This window comes from Mustela putorius, unplaced genomic scaffold (genome assembly GCF_011764305.1).
Source record: "Mustela putorius furo isolate JIRA1106 unplaced genomic scaffold, ASM1176430v1.1 tig00000139_pilon_pilon_pilon, whole genome shotgun sequence".
In the NCBI taxonomy this organism is placed as follows: domain Eukaryota; kingdom Metazoa; phylum Chordata; class Mammalia; order Carnivora; family Mustelidae; genus Mustela; species Mustela putorius.
Window position 1 is genome coordinate 7,785,304 of NW_025421293.1, and position 14,382 is coordinate 7,799,685.

The 14,382-nt window shown below is 56.8% G+C and overlaps 2 protein-coding genes across 3 annotated transcripts; one reads left to right on the forward strand and one right to left on the reverse strand.

Annotated features, from left to right (window-relative positions):
• The first annotated feature begins 345 nt into the window (after nucleotides 1-345).
• Nucleotides 346-3,576, forward strand: VGF (VGF nerve growth factor inducible). 2 transcript variants are annotated; one of them, XM_004761584.3, is made up of 2 exons: nucleotides 346-559; nucleotides 1,066-3,574. In XM_004761584.3, exon 2 carries the CDS (start codon nucleotides 1,086-1,088, stop codon nucleotides 2,937-2,939), a length of 1,854 nt encoding a protein of 617 aa, XP_004761641.1. In that variant the 5' UTR covers nucleotides 346-559; nucleotides 1,066-1,085; the 3' UTR covers nucleotides 2,940-3,574. The 2 variants fall into 2 exon arrangements, with proteins under 2 accessions (XP_004761641.1, XP_004761642.1); XM_004761585.3 differs by lacking the exon at nucleotides 346-559 and adding an exon at nucleotides 808-937 and having other exon boundaries at nucleotides 1,066-3,576.
• Nucleotides 3,577-4,312: 736 nt separating this feature from the next.
• Nucleotides 4,313-10,436, reverse strand: AP1S1 (adaptor related protein complex 1 subunit sigma 1). The gene is made up of 5 exons (XM_004761583.3): nucleotides 10,326-10,436; nucleotides 8,319-8,497; nucleotides 7,526-7,634; nucleotides 6,378-6,515; nucleotides 4,313-5,102 (listed from the first exon to the last, which is right to left on the reverse strand). Exons 1-5 carry the CDS (start codon nucleotides 10,326-10,328, stop codon nucleotides 5,055-5,057), a joined length of 477 nt encoding a protein of 158 aa, XP_004761640.1. The 5' UTR covers nucleotides 10,329-10,436; the 3' UTR covers nucleotides 4,313-5,054.
• Between the last annotated feature and the right edge of the window lie 3,946 nt (nucleotides 10,437-14,382).

Below are 14,382 nucleotides of genomic sequence, written 5' to 3' on the forward strand. Positions count from 1 at the left end.
TTGGAGCATCTCAGCATTCACCCTTCCATTCATTCTCACATTCATTCATTCATCCTTTTCTCCTCGTCCCTCCTTCATTCATTCATAGCCCCCTGCCCCGCCCGCCCCGGCGATTTCATTCATTCATTCATTCATTCATTTCCCCGGTGCTAAGCTAGCGCACGCCCCTCCAGCCGAGGCTCCCGGCGCGCAGGCGCAGGCCGGGAGAAGAACACCTTCTCCAATCACTGGGCTGCCCCCCACCTCGAGGCGCCCGCCCGCTTCCCCATGAATGAACATTGACGTCAATGGGGCGGGGCGATCCCACGTGACCCTGCGCTCTCCCCTTTATAAGGCGGCAGCGGCGCGGGCGCTGTCCAGCGTGCTGAAGCCGGAACGAGCGAGTCTCCCAGAGCCGCGCGGACCCAGCTGAGCCCAACCCACTGGACGCCAGAAATCGACCGTCGCTCCTATCCCAGCCACTGCTCGGAGCCGAGGCGGACGCGTCCCGATCTTCCCCTGTCCCCACCCCGCCCCGACCCGACCCTCCTCTCCACCTCCCGCATCGTGACACCAGCTGGTAAATACTCCGCTGTCCATCCCTCAAACCCTCGGCAGCCGTGGGCGTGAGGGAGGGTTCTCTCTCCTCCCGGATGGGGGTGTTAAAAACACAGCGGGGAGCCCCCGGTAAGGGTCCCTGGTAAATGGGGGAGTCGCCGCTTTTCTCTTGCTGCTGAAGTCGCCCACGCACCATCCGGGGAGTCCTGTGGGGAGGGAGCAGAGATTTTCCCCCCCTTATCTTAGCTGCTTAGTACGTGGGCGCTGGCAGTGAGATGGCTTAGGCAAGGGGGCGAGGAGGCACTGGGGGGAGCGAGGGTTGCGGGCGTTTTCCCATTTACACGACTCCAGAGATCGGCACAACATCTCTCTCCTTTGCACCTAAAGGTCCCTCTTCTGGGTAAGGTTAGGGGGATGAGGGAAGCCCTGGATTTCCTGATTAAAGGTGGGGGAAGGGGATATAGAATCAGAGAGCGGAAAATTCTTACAGAAACCCTCTCTTTCTTTGGTCCCTTCTATTTTTCACAGTCTCCGGCAGTCCTTTGGTCATGAAATCGCTCAGGTTGCCGGCTTCCACCCTCTTCTGCTTCCTTCTACTGATCAAGGGGTTGGGAGCAGCGCCCCCGGGGCACCCTGAGGCGCAGCCACCTCCCCTCAGCTCTGAACATAAAGAGCCGGTAGCTGGGGACGCAGTGCCCGGGCCGAAGGATGTTAGCGCCCCAGAGGTCCGAGCCGCTCGAAATTCTGAGCCTCAGGACGAGGGAGAGCTCTTCCAGGGCGTGGATCCCCGGGCGCTGGCCGCAGTGCTGCTGCAGGCACTTGACCGCCCGGGCTCGCCTCCGGCGCCCGGCGGCTCCCAGCAGGAGCCAAAGGAAGAAGCAGCAGAAGCTCTGCTGACCGAGACCGTGCGCAGCCAGACCCACAGCCTCCCGGCGCCAGAGACCCAGGCACCTGCGGCCCCGCCTCGCGCTCAGACTCAGGAGAATGGTCCCGAGGCTGGCGACCCCTCCGAAGAGCTCGAGGCGCTAGCTTCCCTGCTCCAGGAACTGCGAGATTTCAGTCCGAGCAACGCCAAGCGCCAGCAAGAGACAGCGGCAGCAGAGACGGAAACTCGCACGCACACGCTGACCCGAGTCAACCTGGAGAGCCCCGGGCCGGAGCGCGTGTGGCGCGCTTCGTGGGGAGAGTTCCAGGCGCGAGTCCCGGAGCGCGCGCCCCTGCCACCCCCTGCTCCCCCTCAATTCCAGGCGCGTATGCCGGAGAGTGGGCCCCTTCCTGAAGCCCACCAGTTCGGGGAAGGAGTGTCCTCCCCCAAAACACATCTAGGTGAGGCATTGGCACCCCTATCCAAGGCGTACCAAAGCCTGGGTGCCCCTTTCCCCAAGGCGCGCCGTCCGGAGAGCTCACTCCTGGGCGGCTCTGAGGCGGGGGAGCGCCTTCTACAGCAAGGGCTGGCGCAGGTAGAGGCCGGGCGGCGGCAGGCAGAGGCCACACGGCAGGCCGCGGCGCAGGAAGAGCGGCTGGCAGACCTCGCCTCCGACCTGCTGCTCCAGTATTTGCTGCAGGGCGGGGCCCGGCAGCGAGGCCTTGGGGGTCGGGGGCTGCAGGAGAAGGAGGAGGAGCGAGAGAGCGAGAGGGAGGATGCGGAGGCGGAGCAGGAGAGACGCGGCGGGGCAGAGAGGGTGGGGGAAGAGGATGAGGAGGCGGCGGAGGCGGAGGCAGAGGCGGAGGAGGCTGAGAGGGCGCGGCAGAACGCGCTGCTGTTCGCGGAGGAGGAGGACGGGGAAGCCGGAGCCGAAGACAAGCGCTCCCAGGAAGAGATGCCCGGCCACCGTCGGAAGGAGGCTGAGGGGGCAGAGGAGGGCGGGGAGGAGGACGACGACGATGAAGAGATGGACCCTCAGACGATCGACAGCCTCATTGAGCTGTCCACCAAACTCCACCTGCCAGCGGACGACGTGGTCAGCATCATCGAGGAGGTGGAGGAGAAGCGGAAGCGGAAGAAGAACGCCCCTCCCGAGCCCGTGCCGCACCCCCGGGCCGCCCCCGCCCCCACCCACGTCCGTTCCCCGCAGCCCCCGCCCCCTGTCCCCGCCCCCGCCCGCGAGGAGCTGCCCGACTGGAACGAGGTGCTCCCGCCCTGGGATCGCGAGGAGGACGAGTTGTTTCCCCCCGGGCCCTACCACCCTTTTCCCAATTATATCCGGCCGCGGACACTGCAGCCGCCCGCTGCCTCGCGCCGCCGCCACTACCACCACGCCCTGCCGCCTTCGCACCACTATCCTGACAGGGAGGCCCAGGCGCGGCGCGCGCAGGAGGAGGCGGAGGCGGAGGAGCGCCGGATGCAGGAGCAGGAGGAGCTGGAGAATTATATCGAGCACGTGCTGCTCCGGCGCCCGTGACCTGCCCTGGCTCCGCCCCCGTGCGCCGCTACCGCGTGCGCTGCCACCCCCCTCCGTGTTTCTCCTCTCCCTTCTCGGTGTTTGCATGCACCCCAGCCCCGCCCCTGGCCGCCTCCCGGCCCCGCCCCCGCCCTCGGGTCGCCCCGCCCCCGGGCTGCGCCGGGACCCGTCAGACCGCTTCCCGGATTCCAAGCCCGAACACCCTAGACTCACTCAAGGAGGCCCCCCGGGGCCACCCCAGGCGGCGGGTGGTTTGTGCGAATCCCCCACCCCACCCCACCGGGCCTCTGTCCCCACCTAGTCCCTCTCGGGACGTCCCCGTCCAAAACCGGAAAAAGCTGTTCCAGTTAATTGTGTGAAGAAGTGTCTGTCTCCTGCCCTTTGGGCCTCCAAGGAGCCTCTCCACCCTCTCCAGATCGCTGTGAATTTACCTATTCTTTCCCTTCTCTGTTGTAAATACCCCTCACGGAGGAAATAGTTTTGCTAAGAAATAAAAGTGACTATTTTATTAGGACTTTGTTCTCCGTTATTCACCCGTCCCCTTGGGCCTCCGTGGTCCTTCCCAAGGGGCGGTGAGGGAAGCGCCGGCCACAACACCCCTCGCCTCCTGTTCAAAAGCCAGGGTGGTGGAACCACTTTCAGCCGCATTTCAGAGTAGAATATGGCCCATATCTACGAAGAAAGCCCAAATTGCACTTCCAGCCTAGCAGGGGTGGTGGTGGTGGTGGCCGGTCGCCGTGGCGGAGGGTCCCTAGGCCACTTAGAAGCTTCTTCTAGCCATGACCCTCCAGCCTCTTTGGCCGGTGGCTCCACAGCCCAATTCCAACCTCACCATTCGCCTCCTTCCCCGGACACCTAAATTCCCTGGTCTTGTGTATTTTACAACATACAGGGAGGAGGGGCCTCCAGCTACAGAAACACCCTGCTTTCAGCCACTCCTCAACCCTTTGGTAAGCATACAGGGTTGGCTATACCCTTGACCCCCTGATTCCTCTCTCCAAATAAAACTAAAGCAGCTGAATGAAATCTTCCACAAAGGAACCCTTCCAGGAGTGAAACCGTGTCCCTAGGAGTTGCTCGTCCCTGGCTGAAGGTGGCCAGGGAGCTGGAGGTACCAAGTTCGGAGAGGCACTGAGCTCACAAATCCGATTGGAATAAGGGCGCTCAGCACGGGTTAAATTTCCACTTTGGATAAATGACGGATGTATTTTCATAGGACACGAATCCTAAAAATATTCATTATCATTCAAATTGAACCGGAGGTCCTCTATGTGTTTGTTTTTTTCCCTTTAACACCAGCAGTCCTAGCTCCCGTCCCCTTCTGACTGATCCCAGAGGCCTTTCCTTCCTTCACAGAGCCCAAGCAGACAAAGTCCAGAAACGCTTTTCCTTTTATTTCAGAGGAAAGGAAACAAAGTCAGACACTTCCCACACCCCACCCCTTAGCTCCTCTCTGGAGCTTAGCTCCTGCCTCACCCAAAACATGGAGTGAAGGAGGGACAGTCTCCATAGAGCCTGCCCTTCCCCCAGCCCTCACTTCCCGCAAAGTGGCAAGGTTAGAAAAAAATTAACCATGTTGTTCCTCCCCTGGCACTGGACAGAGTCCCCGCGGTGGCCGAGGAGGAGGAGGGTAGATGAGGGGAAAGGTCTTCCCTCTCAGTATTCAGAAATCCCCCCACCCCATCCCAGGCAGAGGGGCTGCCCTAGCTGGCTACTGGGGCACGGTGGAGGTAGGTTATGGGGCAAGGGAGAAGAGAAGAGCCCTGAAAACCTTTTCCCTTTAACCTGACGTATTTATATATTTACAGTTTTAACGGAGGGGAGAAAGTCTGGGGTAACATTAGTTCTTCAAAGGCAGGGAAAGAAAGCCAAATAGCACCCCCATTTTGGTCACATTTTCCTACCTCCTAGCTCCTAAAACCTTCGTTGGGGAAAGGGGAAAGAGGAGACAGAGGTGAGGGAAGGAATGTTTGAGGGTCCTGAGCCCACGGCTCACTCCAGAAGAAGGTGAGGCAGCAGAGGAGGGGTGGCTGGGTCCCACCAAGAAAGGGGGCCCTCGTGCCCTGCCTCTCTACCAGCTCCCCACAGCTCCACGGGCCCAGGCGGGGTGGGGGGCTATGCCAGCCCCATCTCCTCCAGCACACTGCGGGGCGACTCATCTTCCTGAGGCAGAGACAGACAGAGGGTGACGCAGAGACACCAGGAGAGGCAGACAGGGAATGAGGGAGAGCGGGGTGGGCAAGACAATGACAATCACGGCGGGGGGGGGGGGACACAGAGAGACAGGGGGAGGGGGGGAGAGAAAAGCCAATGTGAGCTCAAAGCTGGGACAGTCTCCAGTCCCCAGTCTCCAGGGTCCCACCCCCTAGAGCCAACTGTGGCAAGAAGGGGTTCCAGGTGGGGTCTGCTGCCACCCAGAGAACCCCAAACCAGAAGCTTGGGGAGCAGGGGGCGCTCCGTCTCTGAGGCAGAAGGGAGTGAAGACGGGACTGAGGGGTGGGAACCCTGCTTTCTGGAGGCTGGGGGTGCCAGATGGTTGGGTCCTTTGATTCAGAGTGGGGGCAGGGAGTAATAAATTGGCATCAGGTCCCTGAGGGAAGGTGAACCAGACTGCAGAGAAATGAGTCATTAGGGTCTGAGCAGCGCACTAGTAACAGGGATGGGTGTGTGTGCCAGGGCACGTGCATGTGTCTGTGTGTGTGTGTGTGTGTGTGTGTGTGTGTGAAGGGGAAGCTGGACCAGTGAGGTGCCAAGTTCAATCCTGCCCTTTCTCCTACTGCAGAGATGAGCCCCCATCTCTCCCCCTCCTCAGAGCCAGCCCAGGCCAGCTTGCTTGTCATTGCAGATTCTGGTGACTCATCTCCCTGCACCAAGTCTCAGCAGTGGCACAGCAGAGAGGGGGCAGGCAGTAATGGGGTGAGGGCGGGGGCGTCAGAGAGCAGAGAACCAACAGCCAGGCACCCTCTACCCCAACCCCCAAATCCCCACAGCCCCTTGCTTCTGAGGAGCAGAGGCTTTTGGGTGTGTGTGTGCTGTTACCAAAAAAAGGGGGGAGGGGCCCCCCACCTCCATGAGACACCAGGAAAGAAGAATTACCTATCATGGGCCCCTCTCCGGTTCCCTAAGCAACCCCAAATGCCAAGAGAAGTATGGGACCAAGGAGATCTGGCTGGGACGAGACACCCTGGGTCTCGGGAGAAGGAGGAAGAGCGGGCACAGGAGGGCTGCCGGCCACCCTGACTTCCCACCCTGAGCAGTCAGTCAGCGCTTGAGGGCAAGCTGGCCAACCGGGCGCCATGGGGGCCAGACGCCACAGAGAGGGGGGCTCCCTTGGCAGCCGGAAGGTGGCAGCTGCGGCTGGCAGGTGAGGTGTCCAGGGAAGGAAGGGCCCCCTGTGCCATGGCACTCTTCCTCCTCCTCACTGTCCTGGGCCCATACCTCCTGCAGCAGGTCGGCCTGCTCGATGGCCTTCAGCACACTCTTTTTGGAAGTGTCCTGGACATCACCCCCCATGAGAAACTCATCCAAGATGAAGTAGGCCTTCTCAAAGTTGAAGATGATGTCCAGCTCGCACACCTGGGGGGGACGGGGAGAAGGCAGAGTTGAATGTCAAGGTGCATTCCCACCCCACCGGTAGCCTAGCCGCCCACCCTCTTTTCTTCTCACAGCAACACAGTCTTCTTTGTGACCACTGCTCCCACCTCACGCTCCTGCCCCAGGCCTATGAACCCCCGAACCCCAAAGCCTTAGTACTCGGTTTAATTTTTTCTTCTCCTTGTCTAGTCTCTTTCTCTGTGAACATGAAAAACAAGTTGCCCTAATCTACCCTACTGTGAGTCCTGTTGCCTTTCCCCCAAAATCTGTGTCATTGTTTCCCACCTGGGGCCAGGCTAGCCTCCCTCCCTGGGCGCTACGGGGCTGAGAAGGAGGAGATTCTGGATCATGGGCGGAAAGATTTGAGCGCCAAGCAGGGCTCTGCCACTACGCCGCTAGATGGACATGACATTTCATTTCTCTGCGTCTGGTTTCTCATCGCAAAATTGAGATAACACCACCTACTCACAAGATAAAATGAGGAGCAGACACGAGAGCCTGAAAGCGCTTTGTAAACTGTTAATTTGGAATACAAATGAGGAAATTGTTCCTTCTCCCCGTCTAAGGTCTGAGCTGACAGTCCATGCCTGGCCTATTCCCTCTTTCCCCTGCCGATCAGTAAATCCAGACTTGCTGGGCATGGAACCCGGACATCACTAATTTAAAGAAAGAAAAAATCAACTCTCCAGAAAATTCCAATGCAAAGTCAAGGTCAGGAGCCACTGATAAAATCTGAAATTTGGGGTCTGTCCTTCTGTGAGACCTCGGAGCTCAGCTCTAGATATACTGAGTGGCAGAATCTGGTGCATACCCAACACCACCCCCCCGCCCCAGGCTGATTAAGGGATATGGCTAATAGGCTTAAGGCTTAAAGAGGGGAATTACTGTTCTCACTGTTCCAACTTGGCCTCTCCCAAACCTTCCAGGCAGAGACTGGGTTTGGTAGAAAGAGAGGACTGCTGGGTACAGACAGGGCGGGTGGGGGGACTTACGCTGCCGAAGTACTTGTCCAGGAGCTCCACGTACCGGTGGATCAGCTCCAGCGTGATGAGCTCATTGTCTTGGCCTTCGATGGCGCAACAGAAGTAGAGGCTGGCGTATCTGCAGGTAGGGGCACAAGCGGGGTTGCTGGAGGGGCTGCTGGGCCTGCTTTAGGACGCAGGCTCTGTGCGCCCAAACCTCCCATTTCTCCTTATTTATTCCCAGCACAGGGTCCGTGTCCCTTCTGGACACAGGCTGGGTCTGTGTCCCTACTGGACACAGGCGGGGTGGCCCCAGGGTATGCAAATAGTAACAACTCACTCTGCCTCTTGGTGGCTCTCACAAGATAGAGACAAACATGCAAGCTCTTTCCCTCTTACCCTCTGACCTGTTCAGTTTGACTCAGCAAAAACCTGAGCCAACTAATCCACCTGCTCAGAGAAGGAACTGGACAGAGTGTGTGTGTGTGTGTGTGTGTGTGTGTGTGTGCGCGCGCGCATGCATGTGTTTGGGGAGAGGCGGTGCAGGATCTATTATTGTTGAATGAGGCTGCAAGGGACACGTGTGATGGACAGGATAAGGCCTTGGTGACAGAGGCAGGTGTCAGGCATGAGCGAAACAAGTGGGGAACCGGAATTTCTTCCAGGTAAGTTTGGAGAGTAAAGGAAGCTAGAGTTCCTCACTGCCCTCCAGATGGCCTTAGCTCCCAGTTCTCCCTGACCTCATTGCTCAGCTGTTTGAACCCACTGCCAGACCCCCCTCTGGCAGGATCCGGACAGCTATGGAAAGGAGATGGCGAGTCACCTCTTATAGACGACTTTGAGATCCCTCCACTCCAGGAAGCTGCACATCTTGGGCTTGCGAGCCAGAACAACCTGCATAAGCTCCCGGACCATTTTCTTCCGCTCCTTGTCTGATGTGGCCAGGTACCATTTCTGCAGCCGCAGCTTCCCCTGCCGGCTGAACAGCAGCATGAATCGCATCTAGGGGCAAGGGGCAGAGCTGAGGGTCAGAGATCTGGTTCTCTGAATTTGTTTACTCCAGAAACACAGCTACGGATGCGTCCCACAAATGTCTCTAACTCTTCTCTATTCACAGCTCCCAAGGGGTTCAAACAGCAGCCCTTGGGAGTCAACTCTGGGTATGCCCGACAGCAGGTGCCTTTCCTTCTGGGGCATGTCAGAGCTTCAGAGTCTCTCATTTGGGTTCAAATCCCAGCTCCGGTAGTGGAGAAATTTGCCTCGGGCGATTATTCTATGTCTCAGGGCCTCAGTTTCCTGGTCTGTAAGATGGATGTAATAAAACTACCTACCTGTTTGGAGGGATTAAATGAGTTGCTATACACAATTGTGCCTGTCACATGGTAAGGACAGTAACACCTTAAGTGTCACTATTATTACTCCTTCCCCTCCTGTTTCCTACTTCTGTCTTCCAAAGGTCAGTAAAATGCCTAGTAAGGTGACAAGCAGCTCATAGCTGAAACCACAGAGATGTCTGCTTTCTTCTGTAGTCCCCTTACCCACCACCATGCTGAAATGGGATATTTTGTCTCTGCAGACGCTACCTTAATTCTCCACCCTATTCCTAGCCATACACCCTTGTGGATGTCCCCAGTGCACTGCCCTCCAGTGCCAGTCGTATGCCCAGGGGTAAATTCCACCCTCTTCTCTCCTCAGCCAGCCAGGCCTCTGGCCACCCTCAGTCCTGTCTTTCTTCCTTTTAGGGTGCCTCCAGCTATGCACCTGCACCCACTCTTTTCCAGATACCAGGTGACCGAAATTATTTCCTTCTCAGTTCCTGGGTTAGGACACTGCCATCCTGGGTGGTTCCTGGAGCTTTGTGGAACAAAGTGCATGCTGAGTAGAGTGGGGAGGAGTACACAGCCCTCACTACCCCATGGACCCCCAGTTTCCCAGTTCCAGGGGGTCCAGTCTACACCCTGGAGTTAGCTCCTTCTCCCTGTAGTTCTCCTCTCCCTGGGCATTACCAAGGGCTGGGATCCGTGGGTGTTTGAAACTGGACTTGTTTAGGAGATTAAATGAGAAATCAAGGGGGGGTTTGGTGGTGGGGAAGGGGACAGGCTGCTAGCGTGGCAGGAGGGCAACAGAGGGGCACAAGGAAGCCCTTCGCCTGAGACTGGGGGGCAGGGGAGCTGGAAGCCAGGAGGAAGACGGAAGGCCTGGGCTCCGGAAAGAGAATGGGATGGGGGTGGGGGGCGGAGAGCCAAGAGCACGGGAGCCGGGGATCTGAAGCCCGGGTCCCGGAGGGCAAGACCTCGAGCCCACTTGGCTTTCCCACCTCACCCAGCCTGCAGGCGAGCAGAGCGATAAACCGAGGCAGGACATCCACTCCTCGGACCCGGAAACTCTCCCTTCCCACACACCGCTCTCCCCGGGCCCGCCGTTCCGCTGGGCTGCACGGGAACAGAGGGTCTTGGTGACCCGCCAACCCCGCCGCCTCCCTTCGCCGGCAGGCCCCCGCGCCCCTTTTCCTCGGGCGACTTCCTGCGGCAGGGGTCGGGACCCCCTGGACCGCCACCCACGCGCTACCCCCCGGCTCGGGACGCTTCCGCCGCCCCCTAGTCAGTCCCCTCTTGCCCCCCAAATGCGCCCATTCCCCGTCCCTTCTCCCTAAAGCCGTTTCCAGCTGCTCTTCCTTGCGAGGCCGTCTGGCCCACCCGCCCGGGGAAGCGGGGCCTCCGAGGACGGGAGGAAGAGAGGGCGGCCCCCACAGAGGGCGGCCCCCAAGGACCCCCGCAGGTGCAGCCCACGCCCCTCGGTTCCCCCTCCCCTCCCTCTCCACACAGCCTACCATCCTGCAGCCTCCGGCTCGGCGCGTCCCTCTTCGGCCACCGTACGCGCCAGCTCCCCTCCCTTTCTTAACCTATCTCCTCCTTCCCTCCCTCTCGTTTGAAGCCCCGCCCCGTCCCGCCCCGGCTCCGAGGCCCTTCCAGAGGCGTACGGCGCAGGCGCCAGCTCTGCGGCGCGCGCGGGCGGGGCTGGAGGCGGAGATGCGGAAGCCATGGCAACCAGGTCCTCGACTTCAGCTGTGAGTAGCTCTGTCGTCATGGTAACAAGGCCGTCTGGTGGGCAGGTTGGAAGATGGGGGAGGAGGACAATGAGGTCCTCGCGCTTCGGAACCTTGCGGGGAAAAGGCGGGAAAGGGGGTGAGAGGTGGAGGGGACGACTGGTGGAGTTTGTGGGGAAACAGGGACGACTGAGGGGGGCGCGGGGGCGATGGAGAGGGCGCAGGGCGGGAACCGGACGTGGGGAAGGAGTCCTGACTTGAGGGCTTGAGGAAGACCAGACGAAGCGTGGTGGTGGTGGGGGGGGGCGGCGGGGGTTGACATAAATATGGAGCCCAAAGAGAGATGTACCGAGAACCTGCTCGATGCGGCGCCCACCTGAAGTGAGGGAAGTGTGTAGGTCATGAGGGAGATGGGAGATTTAAAAAAAAAAGGGGGGGGTGCTGATAGGAAAGGGATGTGCGGAGAAGGGAGCGGGCATGAATGAAGGCAAAACGGGAAGAAATACAGAGCCTCCTAAAAGGGCAGCACGGGTCGAAACTGAAAAAGGACAGATGTAACCGGGACGCCAGGGCAAAGATGAGGCTGTGAATTAGTGAATTAGATGAGGCTTTCGGGCCGGCGGCGTGCGCGGGTATGCACACCTGTGCCTGCGTGCTTGCTCGCGGTCGAGTGAAGCAATTGGCAGGTCGGGGTAAGAGAACCCCTTCCCTTTTGTCAGGTCGAAAATGATGTTATTATTTCTGAATAGCACTTGAAGCAATTGTTGCTAAGGTCTCACCCGTCTCCATTTTATGCTCTTTTTTTTTTTCTTACTCTTGGATATGAATTAATATGCTCTCGTTGCAAGAACAGGGGGCCTAATTCGCCTGGGATACGATCTCGTCTCTGACCCTTACTGGATGTGTGGCTTCAGATGAGTCATTTAGCCCTCAGTATCCTTATTGGAAAACTGAGGGTGGCCATACCTGCTTTGCAGGGTTGTTTTGAGGCTGTACAGAAAGTATCCGGCACATGGCCAACACTCGTCGGTATCCTTGCTTACTTTCTCCCTTTCTCAACTTCTTGCTTCTACTCTTTCTTTTTCCTCTTTGTCAATTCCCGTTCTCCTCTGTGTAGACCTTCAGCTTACCAATGACGGAGACATTGATTGGACTGTCTTGTTTTTTCTTTTCTTTTCTTTTTTAAATTTGTTTAGGTCAAAAATAAGATCAATAAAGCCAGCTGTTGGCATCAGGAAGGGTAAAGCATCACAGAGTGAAAAGAAGGAAAGGAGATGGCATAAGGAATGAAAGGATATGTGTGCCTGGGGTGTCGGGGGAGAGGAAGGTTGTAGATAAGGAATTAAAGAGCCGTGAAGCAGAGAGGTAAAGCAGTGAGCTGAGCAACAGCTCTTGGAAATTTGGAAGCTCTAGAGATGTGAACTCCTACACTCCTTGGAAAGCTGATACTTTCTAGAATTCCTTGTCTCCGTGCGGTATGCCTCACTGCAGAAAAGAGGATTCAGGAGAGAATTGTTAGAAATATGGGATTTGCTCTTGCCGAGTCCTACACTTCAGGTGGTTCAAACCAGTCTGAAGACGGTGGACTGGATCTCTTTGCTAAACGTAGAAAATCTGAGCTGGTGGATCCAATTGGGCTTGTGTCTGCAGAGGAGTTCAGATTTGAGGCAGTGGGCAGTTGGGAGTTGTTATGGTTGCCTGAGTTGGTGGATAACTTGGTGAGAACGGTTTTTAAGGAAGTTAATCTTAGGGCACCTGGGTGGCTCAGTGGTTAAGCGCATCTGCCTTCAGCTCAGGTCATGATCTCAGGGTCCTGGGATCGAGCCCCAGGTTGGGCTCCCATCTTGGTGGGGAGTCTTCTTCTCCCTCTCCCTGTGCTACCCCTGCTTGTGCTCTCCCTTTCTCTCTCTCTCTGTCAAATAAATAAATAAATAAATAAATAAAATCTTAAAAAAAAAAAAAGAAAGTTAATCTTATAGCAAAACAGGGGACAATTTGAAAGGATAAATGGAGGGTTGGAAGATCATCTTTGGGAATCCAGGCACAAAGAGGAAGAGTCAAAGATAAGTCTGGAGGGTTAAAGGGGAGATTGACCTTCATAAGTGATGACGTTTGTATTGTCACCCTACAAACCATACTGACACCTCCCCAAGTCTGTCCTCTTCTGGTTGTAGGCGGTGGTTCCTGGGGTGGTTGGAGGGGTGGCCTGAAGTCTTTCCTCTCTGTGAGTTTATGCTCTGTATTTCTCCCTGTTGTGATGCCCTCTGCACCCATTTTAAAAAAACACATTTTTTTTATTTGAGAGAGAGAGAGAGAGGAGGAGGAGGAGCCACAGAGGGAGAGGGACAAGCAAACTCTATGCTGAGCGCAGACCCCAAGGTGGGCCTCGATCCCATGACCCTGAGATCATGACCAGAGCCAAAATCAAGAGTTGGATGCTTAACCAACTGAGCCACCCAGGTGCCTCCACACCCATTTTTTGCATATTCTTTGAGTAGTCCATAGTTCCCCAGTGATGTTATTTATAGCCATCTTTGATTTTTGTTTGTTTGTTTTTAGATTATTTATTTATTTATTTATTTTATTTGACACACAGAGAGAGAGATCACAAGTAGGCAGAGGCAGGCAGAGAGAGAGAGAGGGAAGCAGGCTTCCTGCTGAGCAGAGCCGGATGCAGGCCTGATCCTGGGACCCTGAGACCATGACCTGAGCAGAAGGCAGAGGCTCAACCCACTGAGCCACCCAGGCACTCCAACTTGCTTGTTTTTTTAACTGAGCAGCTTGGACCTTACCATGTACTGTTCTAAGAGTCTGGACAGTCAGAATACCTTCTGTGGTAGATGTTGGCCATTCTCTTTTGCCTTCCAGGCTCTAAGCCCACTCTGAAGGTTTAGGAATCCCATGTCAGAGTCTAGGGGGACACAGAACAACCTCCCAGTGGCATGTGTGGCGGTCTACAGAAGCGTGGGAAGCTTTCTGACATTCGCTTTTGCAGCCTTCTTTGGGACCACACCCTTGGCATGCCCATTGGATTCGGCCAGTCCACACATCTGCCCAGACTATGGACTGGGAAGGAATGAGGTGATGGAGGGGAAGTAAGACTCTGGCAGAGGGACAGAGGATCGAAACTTAGGGCGCCAGTGCAGTGGCACCAATGACCGTGTCCAGTGCCCAGTGACGGTCAGGGCACGGTCACCGGTGTGATTTGGGGGGTGTTATCTATAGTTCGAGATCTCTCTCTGGTTCTCTGGCTCTCCCGGGCATTCCCTGAGGTCCCCAGTTTCCTTTGGTGCTCCCCTTAGCTAGAGTTGGTTTCCATTCCTGGGAACTAAGGACTCTGGTAACCTTGTTAAGCATGCCATATCGTCCACTGGCTGCACCTGTAAGCCACCTTGTGTCTCCCACCGGACTGGAAGCTCCCTCAAGGATGGAATCTTACTCATCTCTTCTTTCTTCCCGGCATCCTCCCGCATAAGACTTGTGGACTGGCATCCATTATGATTGGTACCCAATGGTCCTCAAATCCAGATGTTTCCATCTTCTGATCCAACATATGCTACAATCTCATTTTGTATATGGTGGTAGCATGTCCAATATAGTGGTTACTTCTTTTGCTGTTTCTACTGTGCCCAGCACGATGCCTGACAGCAGCAGATACCCAACATTGCTTGAATAAATGTACACGGGATCCCCCATTCAAAAATTCCATTGTTGGGGCGCCTGCGTGGCTCAGTTGGCTGAATATCTGCCTTCGGCTCAGGTTATGATCCCGGAGTTCTGGGATCGAGCCCCACTTTGGGCTTCCTTCAGCAGGAAGCCTGCTTCTCCTTGTCCCTCTATA

What these genes read in the sequence shown, in the direction of transcription:
- VGF (XM_004761584.3), top strand. Translation starts at nt 1,086, where the DNA reads ATGAAATCGCTCAGGTTGCCGGCTTCCACCCTCTTCTGCTTCCTTCTA.
- AP1S1 (XM_004761583.3), bottom strand. An exon ending in CTCAAAGTCGTCTATAAGAG is followed by an intron (nt 7,635 to 8,318) that starts GTGACTCGCCAT and finishes CCCTACCTGCAG; the next exon opens with ATACGCCAGCCTCTACTTCT. An exon ending in TGGACAAGTACTTCGGCAGC is followed by an intron (nt 6,516 to 7,525) that starts GTAAGTCCCCCC and finishes CGTCCCCCCCAG; the next exon opens with GTGTGCGAGCTGGACATCAT.